The 17,351-nt window shown below is 41.1% G+C and overlaps 1 protein-coding gene across 9 annotated transcripts in view; it reads left to right on the forward strand.

Moving 5' to 3' along the window:
• shroom3 (shroom family member 3) overlaps window positions 1-17,351 on the forward strand; it is a 402,329-nt gene that overhangs the window by 353,435 nt on the left and 31,543 nt on the right. For all 9 annotated transcript variants that reach the window (XM_059646412.1, XM_059646425.1, XM_059646413.1 and 6 more), the window contains one exon: window positions 7,290-7,421. In XM_059646412.1, the coding sequence (XP_059502395.1) occupies window positions 7,290-7,421 (132 nt within the window). The remainder of the gene's footprint in view (window positions 1-7,289; window positions 7,422-17,351) is intronic.

Raw genomic sequence — 17,351 nt, forward strand, 5'->3', positions numbered from 1 at the left:
GCACTCCCTTGAGAGCAAGAGCATCCTTCCTCCGAAAAGGAGACCAAAGCCGCTCACAATATTCTAGGTGTGGCTTCACCAAGGCCCTGTATAACTGCCAACATCACATCCCTACTCCTGTACTCAACCCCTTGCAAAGAAGGCCAACAAACCATTTGCCTTCTTTACTGCCTGCTGCACCTGCATGCTTACCTTCAGTGACTGATGCACAAGGACAAGGTCTCGCTGCACACTCCCCTTCCTCAATTTACAGCCACTCGGGTAGTAATCTACCTTGTTTTTGCTTCCAAAGTGAATAACCTGACACTTATCCCATTTATTCTGCATGTGCCATTGATTTGCTTACTCACCCAACCTGTCCAGATCATGCTGTGTTGTAGCTGTACTAGAACAGCTTGGCTGGGATGCAACAGGTTCTGGAGCACACGCCTTCAGTGCTATTGCCGGAATGTTGTCAGGGCCCATAGCCTTTGCAGTATCCAGTGCCTCCAGCCCGTTCATGATATCATGTGGAGTGGATTGAATCGTTTGAAGTCTGGTATCTGTAATTCTGGAAACCACAGGAGGAGACTGAGATGGAACATTTGCTTGGCACTTCTGGCTGAAGATTATTGCTGATGCTTGATCCTTCTCTTTTGCACTGATGTGTGGGCTCTTCAGTCATTGAGGAGGGGATTTTTGTGCAGCCACCTCCTCCGGTGAGCTGTTTAATAATGCACCACCATTCGCAACTGAATGTGGCAGGACTACAGAACTCAGATCTGATTCGTTGGTTGTGGGATTGCTTAGCTCCGTCTGTCACCTTGCTGCTTTCACTGTTTGGTGTGTAAGTAGTCCTGTTTGGTTTCACCAGGTTGACACCTCATTTTCAGGTATGCCTAGTGCTGCTCCTGGCATACCCTCCTGCACTCTCCATTGAACCAGGGTTGATCCTGTGGTTTGATGGTAAAGGTAGAGTGGGGATATTCTGGGTCATGAGTTTGCAGATTGTGTCAAGCGTTTTGCTTACATCATGGATTCCCAGTCGTGAGTTACTAGATTTGTGCGAAGTCTGTCCCATTTAGCATGGTGATAGTGCCACATGACGCAATGGAGGGTATTCTCAGTGTGAAGGTCAGATTTTATCTCCAAAGGACTGTGCTGTGGTCACTCTTAATGATACTGTCATGGACTGACGCAACTGCAGCTGGCAGATTGGTGAGGTTGAGGTCAACAAATTCTTTTACCCCTGTTAGTTCCCTCACTACCTGCTGCAGATCCAGGCTAACACTACATCCTTTAGGATTTAACCAATTTGATAATAGCACTGCCGCAGTCCTGGTGATGGACATTTGAAATCTCCCACCCAAAGTATATTTTGTCCCCTTTCCACCCTCCGTGCTTCCTCCCAGTGCTGCTCAACATGGAGGAGTATCGATTCATCAGCTGGTAGGAAGATATGTGGTAATCAGCAGGAGGCTTCCTTGCCCATGTTTAACCTGGCGCCATGAGACTTCATGACGCCAGGAGCCAATGTTGAGTAATCCAGGACAACGCCCTCCTGACTGTATACCACTCTGCTGCCAATTATGCTGAATGTGCCCTGCCGATGTGACAAGACCTATCCAAGGATAGTAATGGTGGTATCTGGGAGGTAGTCATATCCTCAGAACCATACCTTACAATGGCAGGCTGCCACTTGTCTAGTCTGAGACAGCTCCCTCAATTTTGGCAGTAGCCCCAGATATCAGTAAGGAGGACTTTGCAGGGTCATGGAGTTGATTTTGCCAATTCCAGTGCCTGGGCCAATACCAAGTTGTCATCCAGTTTCATTTCTTTGGTAAGACTTGGTAGTGATTGTTACAAATGAGTAGCTTCCCAGGCCATTTCAGAGGGCAGTTGAGAGTCAGTCATATTGCTGTGGGTCTAGTGTCACATGTAGGCCAGACCAGATGAGGATAGCAGATTTCTTTACCTGAAGGACATTAGTGAACGAGATGGGGTTTTTTTTTCTTTTTTTTGACACGCAACAATGTTTTCATGGTCATCACTGGATTCTTAACTCAAGACATTTTCATTGAATTCAAATTGAGGAATTTGAATCCAAAATCTCCAGAACATTTTCTGAGTTTCTCGGTAAATAGTTCAGCAACCAACTGAGGAGAGAAAGTAGTGTCAGAATGAACTAGGCCCACAGTTTGTAAAAGAAACGCTGGAACACTGGGGGACTGTGGCTGTGGCTGTGACATTTGGTAAGTTGGTTCATCTGTTGAAAATTCAAATATGTTTTTGTTTTTCTTTTTTATTTTAAACATTTTTGAAGATTAGTAGTGGACCAGAACACACCGCTTTAATGTGCAAAGTAATCATTTTCCAAGGAAGTCTATCCCAGATATCTGAGTGTGCAAAGCCAATTTTTTGGCCCCAACATTTAGATTTTTTTTCCTTTTGAGCTCTCTGGTATCATTTCTCCACCAATACAAGTAAAAGATTGTTGACTACAACTCAAGCTGAACTTGTAAATCCCATCTCATCATTTTTATTTACAAGTCAATTCTTTGGGGGCCTGTCAGCTTGCTTAAAGCAATTATCTAGTTTCTAAGAAAAGTATGGACTGATTTCACTTTCCCGTCATGAATAGAGTTGAAAAAATTTCTGGCTGCTCACACCCAACCCCAAAAATACTGCCCCGCTGTTCATTCTAGATCAGCAGGGGGAAGGTAGGTTTGAGCAGGAATTGGATTTGGCATTCCTGGAAGGCGTTCTGAGGTATCACGTGTGCTGGTGGTATGGAAAAACTGTTTCAGTATTCTAGCACTTCATCTCGACTGCAAAGAAAACGACAAACAAAAGCGCATTGCACGCCACTTCACCTATTCCCTTATGGCCCAACACAGATTGCCCATGCCCTATCCAGCCCAACCCATGCAAATTCATTACCCTCCCCCATCATGACCCTTTATGGCTCTTATACCGATTCATGCCCAGCCCTTACTTTCTCCATGCCAACTCACCCTGCTTTCTCCATTGGCAGATCGCTGGACCCATGTCAAGATGCAATAAAATTTGTTAATGAATTTTAATTTATTGTTGCTGAATCCCATCTTTAAACCTTTTTTAAATATTGTAATTGTATCAGCTTCCACTATTCATCGGGCAGCTTATTCCGTTTGCGCACCCCCCTCGGCACGAAAAGGTTACCCCTCAGGTCCATTTTAAGTCTTCCCCCTCAGCTTAAATCTGTGCCCTCCCCCACTCTAGGAAAGAGACCTTGGCTATTCACCCTATCCAAGTCCCTCATGATTTCATAAACCTCTAACGTCGCCACTCAGCTCCCGATGCTCCGGGAGTAGAAAAGCCCCAGCCTATTCAGCCTCTCCCTATATTACAAAACCCTGGCAACATCTTTGTAGTCTTTTCTGGACTCTTCCAGGTTGAAGAGCATCCTATTAGAAGGGTGACTAGAACTGTATGCAGTATTCTCAGTAGTTTCACAATGTCTTGTACAGCCACGACATGACATCTCGACTCTATCTATACTCACTGTACTGACCAATGAAGGTAAAGATATCAAACTCCTCCTTCACTATCCTGTCCATTTGCAACTCCACTTTAAGGGACTACCCACCTGCACCCCTAGGTCTCTTTGTTTGGCAACACTCCCTAGGACCCTACCATTAACTGTACCTGTCCTGCCCTGGTTTGCCTAAACAAAATACAATGCTCACATTTATCTAAATTAAACCTCATCTATTTTTAACTTAGTGTGGGTGAAAGACAAAACAGTGTATTTTGACCAGTGACGAAAACAGTGGAAGGGAACTGTGGATTTCATTCCTTAAATCCTCCTACTCCTTCAACACTTCCACCACATTCAAAACTAGTTTTGTTGATGATGCTTTCCGTCATCAACTCATAAACTTGCTGAGTCAGTATCGATAGGCCTTATATCCATTCATAAAGCCATGTTTCTTCTTTTTTTGCGGGAAAGCTGTTTTCTACATATAATGTTGAAAGAGGATGTAAATAGAGAAGTCATGGTTTGCTGACACCAAGATTGCATATTCATTGAAGATATTTATTAATTGACTCATAGAATCCCTATAGTGTAGAAGCAGGCTATTCATCTCGTTGATTCTACATTGACCCTCTGAAGAGCATCCCACCCCCTACCCTATTCCTGTAACCTTGCAGTTCCCGTGGTTAATCCACCTAACATCTTCACCATCACCTTCAAGTTTCCCTTCAAGCCACTCACTTGAAAATATATTGCCATTCCCTCGCTGTCACTGGGTCCAAATCCTGGAATTCACCCCCACTAATGGCATGGTGGGTCAACCCACAGCAAGTGGACTGCAGCAGTTCAAGAAGGCAGCTCATCACCTTCAAGGGCAACTAGGGACAGGCAATAAATGCTGGCCAGCCAGTGATACCCACATCCCACAAAGTGAATAAAACTAAAAGCCTGCACATTCCTGGACATTATGGACAAGTTTTTATTGCCAATCCAGTTAACCCGCACATCTTATTCTCTGCAAAGCTTGTAAAGCTTTGTACTTAATCTAAAGACATGAGACGTATTGTGGTATTTTAAAATATCAGTGTGTACTTGCATTTGTATTACACTTTAAAGGAAACTTCATCCACCCAATTAGTTTCATATTTGCATTTCTGGAAAGTGATTTCAGTTTCACAACACTACAACACTGACCATGTAGGCCTCAAATCTGATTGTGACTTGGAGGAGAATTAAGAGAGATCGTAGAAAGGAGTTGCTGTCTTTGCCTGCCACAAACTATTCCAGTTTGGTATCAAACTAAGTTTGCCAAGGGGGTCAAGTGATTACTTAAATGTAAATGTAAAGAACCTACTTAAATACACGGAGGAAGCATTTTAGGAGTTACAAGCAGAGGTTTTCATATTTACCCCAAAGCCGGTGTGTTGTTTTTTAAAACTGCTGCAATAATTTGTGTCCTACCTGGTGTTTCAGTGACTTGTTTGAATGGAGGCACCTTCTTCAAAAAGCTCAGAACCAACATCAAATTTAAACACATGATAGAGCAACACCCAGATAATCTGTGACCTACTCAGTAGTACAACTTTAAAATGTGCGTGGTACCTGAAATCTCTTTGGTGCACAGAAGAAAAAGAAATTCACAAAACATGAGACGTAAATCTATTTCCAAAGGCCTTTACCATGTTTAATTCTTAGAGGTCCAGTGCTTATAGTGCAAAATGTATAGAACCAATTTTATTTTGAGAATCGGTTTGCAAATCTTGGAACTGATCTACTCTGTGAGGCTAGTAGATCGAAACTTCACCCAAGCACAAGGTGTATTACAGCCACAATACCTTTTTCAGAAATCAGACCTATGTTTTAAGACTTCAGTTCCTTTGGGTGCTTTTCTTTTTCGTGATTTTGCTTTTAGTTTGTCATACCCAGACTTCTGGGCTTGGGAGAAAAAAAAGTCAGGCAAGCTTCTGACTATTGATTGTTGTCCTGTCAACCGTGCTGAGATTGGATGGACAGCTGACTAAGTATAAGTACAGTGACCAAGACTAATAAGTAATCTGCCAATCTGGTTTAGAAAGCAGTTTGGCACAATTATCATGCCAGCAACCAGTATGCTGTTCCATTGACCTTAATAACAGGCAACCAAAGCAAATACAGTCTGGTTTCTGCCCTGTGCCTTAGGTGGCTACTTCGATGGAGTTACATTTGACGCTAATGGAGCTTGGCTGTAAATAAATCAGTACTTTAAAAAGAAAATGCAAAGGATACTGGATGGGGGAGGGAAAGCAGAGGAAAAAAATGCCTGTTTTTTAATAAAGCAATCTGTGGTCTATAACGTCATGCTCCTGGCTTTCATCTTACCTAAAAGCTAATTCCTGTAGTAGATCAAAATATTTTCAATTTATCACAATCATGTATCTGAAATATGCGGCAATGAATTTAAATTATCACTTCAGAATACCTTACTCTGCCTGGCCATTGAACCTTAAAGATCAGTTATTTTGTCTTTCATTTTTAGTAAATTTGAAAAGAATCAAAAAGCTGTCACTTCTAAATTACATTTTCATTAGAAGCTCTCAAGGGAAAGCTATAAATGATGGCTGTTTTACTTTGATATGATTTATTTATAATGCTTTCTTGCTTTGATCTGCGCTGATGTTCTTGCAAAAGTAAATTCTGTAGGGAGATGAATCTAGCTGTTGGTGGGGTGTTTATGAAACAAGTTCATTAACCACAAGCTACCGTCTGAAGTCCCAAAGCACACTTCAATGTGCTTGATCAAGCAAGAGACCTTTCCAAGTACATTTTCAGCCCCTTTAGGTATTACTTCTATCACCAGTGGGAGCATTCGCTATAATCAACATTGTTGGTGATTATTGGTGAAAAAGACAAGCTGTTGATGCAGCTTCCAGAAACTGTTGATATTACCTGCTCTATCTCCTACAATTGATTTTGGCCTTTACTTGGTATCACTGCATGGTACCAAAACTAAAGTTGAAAACATGCCACCTGAGGAATTGAAGACTAATTTTTATCTTTGATATTAGATAACAACTTTGCTTCTTATTTGATGGAACTTCTTCTCTAGTGATTGCTGTTAATAGATCAGGCCGTTGCAGTCACACAAACTTCAGAGTGTTGACTATTTTGTTGGTCTAAAGTTGTCAGAGAGAGTCCAACATATTTAATGCAGTACGGCTGACAGATAGTTTGTCATCTTTTGGTTGTAGGCTGAGATGATGTATTTTGCCTCTCTCTGGTGTTGTTTTTCTAGGTATTGTCCCTGCTCCATCCTGCTCTTTTCGTGAGAATACATCATGACTAAAAATGGAAGATTCCGTAGAATAGGATGCTTCATTCCACCAAGAATTTAATAGGGGGGAACAATTTGCTTTTAAAAAAGAGATAACTAGAGATGGGCCTCCGATTCTTACTTCACTTCCTCACTATTTTGTAATTGTAAAGAGGTTTATTATAAAACATAGATTTTGATGGCAATCTGAAGAATGTTTACTTCAGAACTCTATAATCACTTTAATTTCCTGTATTTTCCTAAAGCCTGTTTTAAATATGTCTCTGTACTGAACACAGTGATTGTTTTCCTACAGTTTTGGAGGTCTTCTGCAAAACAATGAAAGTTTTTTTTTGTATGTTAACAAATAAAGAAAGAAAATGCGGAAATTATTCACTGGACAGAATAAACATACAAGTAAAGGCTATACTGATCAGACTTGTTCCTGATGACTGTTACTTGCTGTGTTAATAAAGCTACATTTTGTTTTCTCTCTGTTCACAGGCGGACTGAACTGACAGCCCGACCTCACTCCTGGCATTCTACAAAATTAGTGGAAAACCAACCAGACTCAAGCATGATGCAAATATCTCAGGGCACGATCAGCACTCCTTGGCACCAAACCTACCATTCTAGGTTTGTTGGGGTCCAAATTATTTCTGTGGCAACAGGAGAATCTGCTACTTACTTCTGTACTGTGAAATCGGTTTATTTTTGTTCAAAGTATCAGGAAAGCAGATTTAACCCTGTTTTACATGCAGTAGTGGAATGGAGCATTTAATGGTGGATGTTTTACAACTTCCTGCTAACTAAACATTATAATTGTTAGTTGCTTCCATTTCCTTTAACCACTTCCAGACATTCACAGTTGACTTTCAGTAATGTTTCCAAGTTTGAAGATTTAGAAAATCCTAAAATGCTGCTTGTAAAATTTGTAAAAAGATGTATCTTACAGCTTTTACCCTGTCTCTAGTATTGACATGAAAGAAGGTCCCACTGCCACATGTTCTCTATTTGGGTCTTTCATCTCTCTCTCCCACCAGGCACTCACGCCCACCCCCTCCCCATCTCGAATATTTTACTGTTGGCCTGGATCAGAAAAATAACTGTTAATCACCATCAAAGAGATTTCAAACTTCTGACCTATAAATTAGGTACATATACTGTAATTGGTTAATACACCGCATCAGGGTAGATGTTAACATCGCTCAGGTTAATTCAGTTGAGCTGAACACGAAGGAGTTTGCGAATTGGGCTGAACAGAAAATTCTTCTGTTGTGGCTGGAACTCTCGAATGGAATTTGGTCAGTTATGCTGTTTTGCTAATTTGTGCATGTATGTCTAACTTTCTTACAAGTAAACTTTTAAAAAGAGTGTTATGAACAATGTGACCTTTGCTCTGTATTTCTGAAGGAACTATTTTGTATCAGATATTTCCATCTGATTTTCACAACAGCTCCCCTAATTTCCCCATCCTCATAAGCTTTCCAGTTGCATATTGTTAATTTCAAAGGCCAACCTATTACAGCAGAACTAATAGGAGCTAAAGTCAACTTATTTCAAATAAGGTAAACTAACTGAATTTTTGGCTCATGTAGGATATACAGGCAGCAAATCCAATTTATTTTTACTTAATTTCATACACTGCAGCGGTAAATGTGTATTTTAAATGACTGAAGTATTCTTAATCCTTACAAATGAGTTTAATTTGTATTATGTTGTTAATAGAGACAACGCAGGAAACTCTAGGCCAGGGTAAAATATTGGAAGGTATGAAGGTGATTATAGCATAGAAAACGGTAATGCAGTCATGTAAAGTTAACATGGTTTTGTGAAATTTGTGTTTGACTAATTTATTATGACTGATTACATGTTCTTTCCTCAAAGAAAAAAGAATGTAGATAAAGGGGAACCCAGAAATGTGCAATTTTTTTGGATTTCAAGAAGGCATTTGTCAAAATGTCAATACAACGATGGCTACACAAAACCAGATTTCATGATGTAGGGGGTAGCACGTAAGCCTAGATAGAAGATTGGATAGTTACCAGGAAACGCATTTGGCATAAATGTATAATTTTGTTTGATACTATTGCCATGGTTGGAGTACGACAGGATCCTGTAATGAGGCCTCATTAATTTAAAATCAGTATCAATGACTTGGATGAATAGACCCAGTTTATGATTGCTGACTTGCCAGTTGCAAGCAGGATATGGTGAATCTCCAAAGGAATATAGGGAGGTTAAATGATTGAGCCAAAATTTGGTGGATAGACTATAATGTGGGAAATCGAGAACTTGTCTACTTTGGCAGGAAGAATAGAAAAGCAGTACTTAAATGGAGAGAGACTGTAGAACAGTAAGATAGAGGGGGATTTGGATGTCCTAGAACGAGCTTAAAAATCTAAGCCTGCAGGTACAACAAGTGATTAGGAAGGCAAATGGAATATTATTTATTGCAAGGGGAATGAATGTAAAAGCTGGGAAGTTGTGTGACAGGTGACAGCGCATTAGTGATACTGTTTCTTAAATACTGTGTATAGTTCATGGTCTCCTTATTTACGAAAGGATGTAATTTCAATAAAAGCCGAGCAGAAAAAGTTTAGTTGATTGACTCCTGAGTTGAAGGTGTGATATCGTACAAAGAACGGCTGACCAAGTTTGGCCTGTGACAACTAGAAGAATGAGAACTGATCTTATTGAATCAAATAAGATCCTAAGGGGATTTGACAAGTGTTTGCTGAAAGGATGTTTCCCTTAATGTGAGGTAAGAGCTAGGAGAGACAATGTAAAAATAAGAAGCTTCCCAATTAAACTGGAGGGTAGACTTTTTTGTTTCTCTCTCTTGGAGGGACATTAACCTGTGGAGTTCTATTCCCTTGAGAATGAGGGAGGCAGGGTCATCGTATATTTCCATGCTGAGGTTTTGTATTCTTAATTGTCAAGAAAGCAAACTAGTGGAGAAGGTAGACAAGAAAGTGGAGTTGAGGCCAAAATCAAACCAGCATTTACCTTGTGTATGTAAGTACTTTATAGTTAGAGTAGAATAATTACTTACCTGTAACTTGAAATGGGAGATTTTGTCTTGTCAGTCCAGTACCAAATGTTTATTTGGTTCATCTGGTCCTATGATATACATTGTGACTGGTAACATTGCACTTGCTGTCGGGAACTGTCATTGGGAAGCTGAGAGTCATCATGACAGATGACCCCTGTGCTCGGGTTGGCAAGATCTCACCATTGTAGAGGTTGCATTTCAGTTTGATTTTCTTACAGACCTGTTGCTGTGTTGAAATGAGGTTTCTGCCAAACGTTGCTTTTGCTTGAGCTCTGCATATTTTAAATAAATTTGGTAAGTGATTAACATTGTTTTCGAGAGAGTGGACTGGACTACATATTTTGACAAACCTCTACAGCCGTGAACTTGCCAAGTTCCTTCCTGTGCTCTTTGTTTCTTGTCGCCTTGTTGTCCTGGTGTGTTTGCTTTATTCATGGCAGTCACAGCTGAAAACTCTCACAGAACAATAAGAAAAACCAAACAGTAACCAGGATCGGCTTCAGTAAAGACGGAAGACTAAGAAATTAAAGGAGGCTGTCAGGATTTCTTTCGTTTCATGGCAACAAAGTAGCTTTTGACGTTTGCGGGGGAAAAAAAGGCAGCCATGTGACCCTGAGGCATAGGAACAAAAACAGGCCATTCAGCCCATCGAGGCTGGTCTGTCATTCAACAAGGTGGTGGATGATCTGATCATCCTCATCCACACTTTTTTCCTGCCTTTTCCCTATAACCTTGATTTCCCCAAGTAAAACTCTGTCTCTACCTTGAACATCAACCCAGCCTCGACAGCCATCTGTGATGAAGAACTCCATAGATTCACTGTCCTCAGAGAAGGAGTTCCTCCTCACCTCTACCTTAAATGGGTAGCTCCTTACTCTGAAGGTATGTCTTCTGGTTCTAGACTCTACCACAGGGGAAGCAACCTGACCACATCTACCCGATCAGGTCCCCTAAGAATCTTGTATGAACGATAATAAAGATCACCTCCCATTCTTCCAAATTCCAAGAAATGTAAATCCAACTTACTTCACTTCTCACCATAAGGCAGTCCCTCCATAACAGGAATCAGGCTATTGATCCTTCTCTGGACTGACACCAATATCAATATATCTTAGGTTAGGGAACCAAAACTGTTCATAATATTTTGGATGACAACTTACATTTTCTATGAAACTTATGAACAAGTTTGTTTCATAAACCACACTAATTCCTTGACTTTAAATTTAATATTTATTGGAACAAATTACCATTTGAGCAAGGCGGCAGACCGCTTCTGCAGCCTATGATCCTGTGCCTTAAGTCACTGCCCCAAAAGGGATTGAGTTTACAGGTGAAATGTCCAGTATAGTCATTGATACATGGTCCAAACCATATTATAGTATTGCACTGTTTCTCTATCTGGGATTTTAAAATGTTAAAAAGATCAAAGGAGATTTACAAGAAAAATCTATTTTTACTGGTGACAGAATAAGAACAAGGGGTCATAATAGAATTAAACATTCACCATTGAGGAGTTTCATGGATATGGAGCAAAGATGGAAAAATGGATGCAATGTAAAAACACATGGCTATTGTTGTTGAACTAACATCTGATTTTAATCCACTTTTTTCAACTCCAATTCCTTGCAAAAGCTCTCAAGTTAGGTTATTTATATTTCACAGAATGATATAAAATTCATTTGAGCAACTTTTATTAGCTTCACCTTCTGGTGGGGACCTGTTCATATCAGATCCGAAATAGAGTGTTTTGTTGCACAGTTTAGGAGGCCTGAATTGACGTTATGTTGAGTAACCAAAGTGATGTCTCCTGTTGCCCGGGCACATGCTGCCTACGCTGAAAATTGATTCCTGAGCAGCATTAGGTTTCTAATTGCACAGAGCTATGCCTGGACTCCTTCTGCCTCTCCATTCAGTGTGGATTTTTTTTTGTGAACTTTTTACTCCATACTGTGTAGAGACTTTGACATTGCAATATTTTATGCAGGTCTTTGGGGTTTATGAAGGAACAACAAAAGTCATTCAGCCCACATAATTTGCTCTGTCATTTACAGCCTTCCTGAATTGTGGGATGGGAGCATGCACAATAGATGATAAATCTGTTCCAGTTATACATTGTAATTATGTTTCACAAGTAGTGTAGGGAATTAACTGCAGCAATAGTAACTGCAAAAACAACGTCTGTTCAAAGTGACAACAGTGCAGAAAATGTTCTAGGGACCTTGACCAAAGTTGGAAATTACAGAAAAGGAGTCAAGAAACCCATAACTAAAAGCATGACCAAAGAGAGAGATATGAATTTTTCTCTAATAATGGTACGAGGCATAGAAATTTATGAAATGAATTGTGGAAGATCAGGCAGCAAAATACTTACATTACTGAGGAAAGGTGCACAAAACATCAAAGGAGTCAGTTGTACAGGAGGAATTATTTAACTGAAGAGGCTACAGGGATGAGATGGACTAATGTAGTGTTAGCATTTACAGTTAAATTCATTGGGTACAGGGACACACATGCAAGGCAGCACAAATGTTAGGAGATAACAAGGTGTAGAGCTGGATGTACACAGCAGGCCAAGCAGCCTAGGCCCGAAACGTCAGCTTTCCTGCTCCTCTGATGCTGCTCGGCCTGCTGTGTTCATCCAGCTCTACACCTTGTTATCTTAGATTCTCCAGTAGTTCCTTCTGTCTCTGAAACAAATGTTAGGAGGAAGTGGTGTAAATAAAATTGAATTCAAGGTGAGGTAAGATATTGCGTACTAAATTCTTCATTATTTGAAGAGGCTAGAGAATGAGTTAAGGGAGTTGAGGATGGCAACGGATTTCCTATATGTGTCTTGTGGCATTGTATATGAGGAAGCAAAATGATGTATTGCCACAGGTAAAGGAGAGCCTTGGGTGGGATTAATTGACCAGGACACTCCAAAAGTAGTTCATTCAATCCTAATGTTAAACTCATTTCTTTATATTTCCATTATAAATTTCCGTAACTCTGCTTTGTAAACAGCTGATGTAAATTTGTCACATTGCAATTATGTGCTTTGTCAATGATGATACTTGAGCACCTCCAACAGTCAAAGGGTGTAATTTACAACTTGACAGATTTCCTTTGGCAGTATCAGTTATAAATGTGAGCATAGGAATTTATAGTAGAAGGAGTTAAAAGAGAATGCACAGTGTTCAAGAGTATCATTTACCACTGGCCATCAGTGCTTCTATCATTGGCTTTGATTATGTAGAAAATGTTGCTTGTAAAAATGTCACAAATAATAAGAGATTACCGCATCTTTTGATAGTCTTAACACATTACTTTATTGAGGCTATGTCAACTGATGGGAGTCTCCTCAGTGGTTAGCACTGCTGGCTTACAGCACCGGGCAGCTGGGTTCAGTTCCACCCTCGGGCGACTGTCTGTGTAGAGTTTACATTCTCCCCGTGTCTGTGTGGGTTTCCACTGGATGTTCTGGTTTCCTCCCACAGTCCGATGATGTGCGGGTTAGGTGGATTGGCCATGCTAAATTGCCCATAGCATTCCGGGATGTGTAGGTTAGGTGCATTATAAGGGGATGGGACTGGGTGGGATGCTGTGAAAGTCAGTGTGGACTTGTTGGGCTGAAGGGCCTATTTCCACATAGTAGGGATTCTATGATAAACACAAACTGCTTAGTGTTGAAATGCTTGGTCCATGTAACCCGGCATCACTTTCTTCAGTACATTCTTCACTGTCTTAGTGACTATGCTAACAGTTACCTTTGACTGTTAAAGGGTCACAATGATCTCTCTCTTTCATTTTTCTTAATCCTTTAATTTTTTTTAAATCTTAGATTTGCCTTTTAAAGCAATCGGGTTATTACTTACCATGAGGATCCCTCATTCTTCCATGGGATCAGGATGTCCCTGGCAAGGATAGAATTTTGTGGCCATCCTGTCTTGCCCATAACTTGAGAGGCCAACTACAATACTGTCGATATGGAGTTGATATATAGACCAGACAGGGGAAGAATGGTAGATTTCCTTTCTTTGCCAGTTGTTAGTGAACCAACTGGGTTTTCCTCACAATCAGTGCTAGTTTGTTGTCTACCATTGAGACAACAGACTGTGTGTGTCTCTTTCGTTTGTATTTTTCCCCAGACTTTTTGTTAATTGAATTCAAATTCTGCGACCTGTCTTGCACCCCCCCCCCCCCCCCCAACCCCCGCTCCTTCCTGCCAATGCATTGGTCAGTGTTCCAGATTACTATCCAATGTCAATCCTGCTACTATCTCGTCTTGAAAACTAAAAGTGTTAATATCAAGTTTGATTGGAAGGGTGCTCTATTACCAAGATTTTTTTTAAACATGCTGTTCCACCCTTAGCTCTGTATGAATAGATGAGCTCTGTCTCAGCCTGTCCTAGCCAAATTGTAGTTGATTATCAAGGAGGGTATTCTTGGGTGGTATCCCTCCTCTGGTAGCCTATTACATCCCTCTCTCTGTGCTCCCTCTCTCCGCGCTCCCAACCTCCAACCCACCCTTCCCTCTGGTCATCACCAACACAACAAGTTGATGGAATATCTTTCATCAAGTCTTTCTGCCACTTAAGAACACAGAACAGTACAGGCCCTTTGGCTCACAATGTTGTACCGAACTTTTACCCTAAACCTAAGGTCTATCTAATCTCCACCCCTGCCTTTATACTATCATCCATATGCCTATCCAGTAGACGCTTAAATATCCCTAATGAGGCTGACTCCACAACCCCCTTCAGCAATGCATACCACACCCCTACCACTCTGAGTAAAGAATCTACTTCTGACATCTCCCCTGTGTTTACCTCCACTCAGTTTAAAACAATGCCCCCTTGTAATAGCTACTCTCTGGCTGTCTACTCTGCCTATACCCCTGATCATTTTGTACACCTCTATCAAGTCACCTCTCATCCTTTATCATTCTAAAGCAGAAAAGCCATAGCGCTCTCAACCTTTTCTTGTAAGACCTTCCCTCCATTCCAGCCAACATCCTGGTAAATGTCCTCTGCACCTTTTACCAATGCCTCCACAATCTTCCTGTAATGAGGTGACCAGAACTGGACACAATACTCCAGATGTGCCTGAACCACGGTTTTGTATAGCTGGAGAATAACTTCACGGCTCTTGAACTCAATCCCCCTATTAATGAAAGTTAACACAACATACGCCTTCTTAGCAACTCTAGCCACCTGGGTGGCAGCTTTCAGGGAACTGTGAACATAAACCCCAAGATCCCTCTGCTCCTCCACACTGCCAAGAATCTTTCCGTTAACCCTGTATTCTGCTTTTAAATTTGTCCTTCCAAAGGAATGAATCACCTCATACTTTTCAGGGTTAAACTCCATCTGCCACTTCTCAGCCCAGCTCTGCATCCTATCTATGTCCCTTTGTAACCTAGAGCAGCCCTCCACGCTGTCCACAACTTGATCCACCTTCGTATTGTTTGCGAACTTACTAATCCACTCTTCCACTCCTTCATCCAAATCATTTACAAAAATCACAAATAGAAGAGGACCCAGAACGGATCCTGGTGGTACACCACTCGTAACTGAGCACCATGTTGAATATTTTCCGTCCACTACCACCCTTTGTCTTCTAAGGGTCAGCCAGTTCTGAATCCAGTCTGCCACATTTCCCCCTATCCAATGCCTACCTTCTGCATGAGCCTACGGTGGGGAACCTTATCAAATGCCTTACCTAAATCCATGTATACCACATCCATTGCTGTACCTTCAACCACGTGTTTGGACATCTCTTCAAAGAATTCAGTAAGGTTTGTGAGGCATGATCTACCCCGCACAAATCCATGCTGACTATCACGAATCAAACTGTGCCATCCCAAATGATCTTAAATCCTGTCTCTCCGAGCCCTTTCCAGTAATTTGGACACTACTGATGTAAGACTAACTGGCCTGTAATTTCCAGGGTTATCCTTCCTTTTTTTGAACAAGGGAAAGATGTTTGCCTCTCTCCAATCTTCTGGCACTGTACCCATGGACAGTGAGGATGAAAAGATCATCGCCAATGGCCCTGCAGTCTCTTCTCTTGCTTCCCATGGAATTCTTGGATAAATCCCATCAAACCCTGGGGACTTATCTATCTTCAACTTCCTCAAAATTCCAAGCACATCTTCCTTACTAACAGCAATCTCCTCTACCCTCCAAGCCTGTTTTACACTGTCCTCCTCTACAACTAGGTCCCCCTCAGTTGTGAATACTGAAGGACCTCTCCTATCTCTTTAGGCTCTGTGCACAAATTCCCTTTACAATCCTTGATCAGCAATACCCTTTCTCTGGTCATTCTCTTATTCCTCGTGTAAAAAGCCTTGGAGTTTTCCTTGATCCTATCTGCCAAGGTTTTCTCATGCCCCCTTTATAGCTCTCTTAAGCTCTTTCTTCAGGTCTTTCCTGGATAACCTGTATCCCTCTGGAGCCTTTTCTGTTCCTTGTTTCCTGAACCTTATATAAGCATCCTTCTTCCTCCTAACCAGCCATTTGATCTCTCTTGAGAACCAAGGCTCCCTCACTCGACCGCATCTTCTCTGCCTGCTAGGGACAAACGTATCCAGCACACGCAATGTGCATTCCTTAAACAATCTCCATGTTTTCAATAGTGCTCTTCCCTGAAGCAAATGTTCCCATTTTATGTTACCCAGTTCTTGCCTAACAGAATTGTAATTACCCTTCCCCCAATTATAAACATTACCCTGCTGTGTGTACCTATCCTCTTCCATGACTATTGTAAAAGTAACAGAGTTATGATGGCTACCGGCAAATTGCTCTCCTACGAACAGGTCTAACACTTGGCCTCGTTCATTGCCAAGCACCAAATCGAAAGTGGCCCCTTGTCGCATTGATCTGTCTACATACAGTGTCAGGAATCCTGCCTGAACGCACTGGACATAATCCACTCCATGTAAACTAAAATGTTTCCAATCAATATTTGGAAAGTTGACCATGACGACAGCCCTGTGACTTCCGCACCTTTCTGGTGTCTGCCTCCCAGTCCGCTTCTGTATTTCTCTGCAACTATTAGGGGGTTCTGTTTTTTATTTAAAAAAACCCAACAAAGTGACTGCTCCTTTCTTGTTCCTGACCTCAACCCAAACTGACTCTGTGGACATATCATTCTCAAACTGCCTTTCAGTAGCTGCTATACTAGCCCTGACTAGCAATGTCACTCCCTGCCCTCTCTTTCCATTCTCCCTATTGTCTTTTAAAGCATCTAAATCCCAGAAAGCCCAACAACCATTCCTCTCCCTGAGTTACCCAAGTTTCTGTAATGGCCACAACATCGTAGTTATTCTAGCCAATCAACTGGTAAAATCTGATTAAGAAGATTACAACTTTGACAGTTTGTTCACAGCAAAACAAAAGCCAATAGGAACCTAATGCGTGCACAAAAACCCTGATGTTTAAAAATCAGTGGCAAAGTTATTTTTTGGGGGGGACCACGATATTAAATAATTGCAGTAACATTGACATTAAAATTAAAGGCACAAAAATATT

Source organism: Stegostoma tigrinum, chromosome 1 (genome assembly GCF_030684315.1).
Source record: "Stegostoma tigrinum isolate sSteTig4 chromosome 1, sSteTig4.hap1, whole genome shotgun sequence".
NCBI lineage: Eukaryota > Metazoa > Chordata > Chondrichthyes > Orectolobiformes > Stegostomatidae > Stegostoma > Stegostoma tigrinum.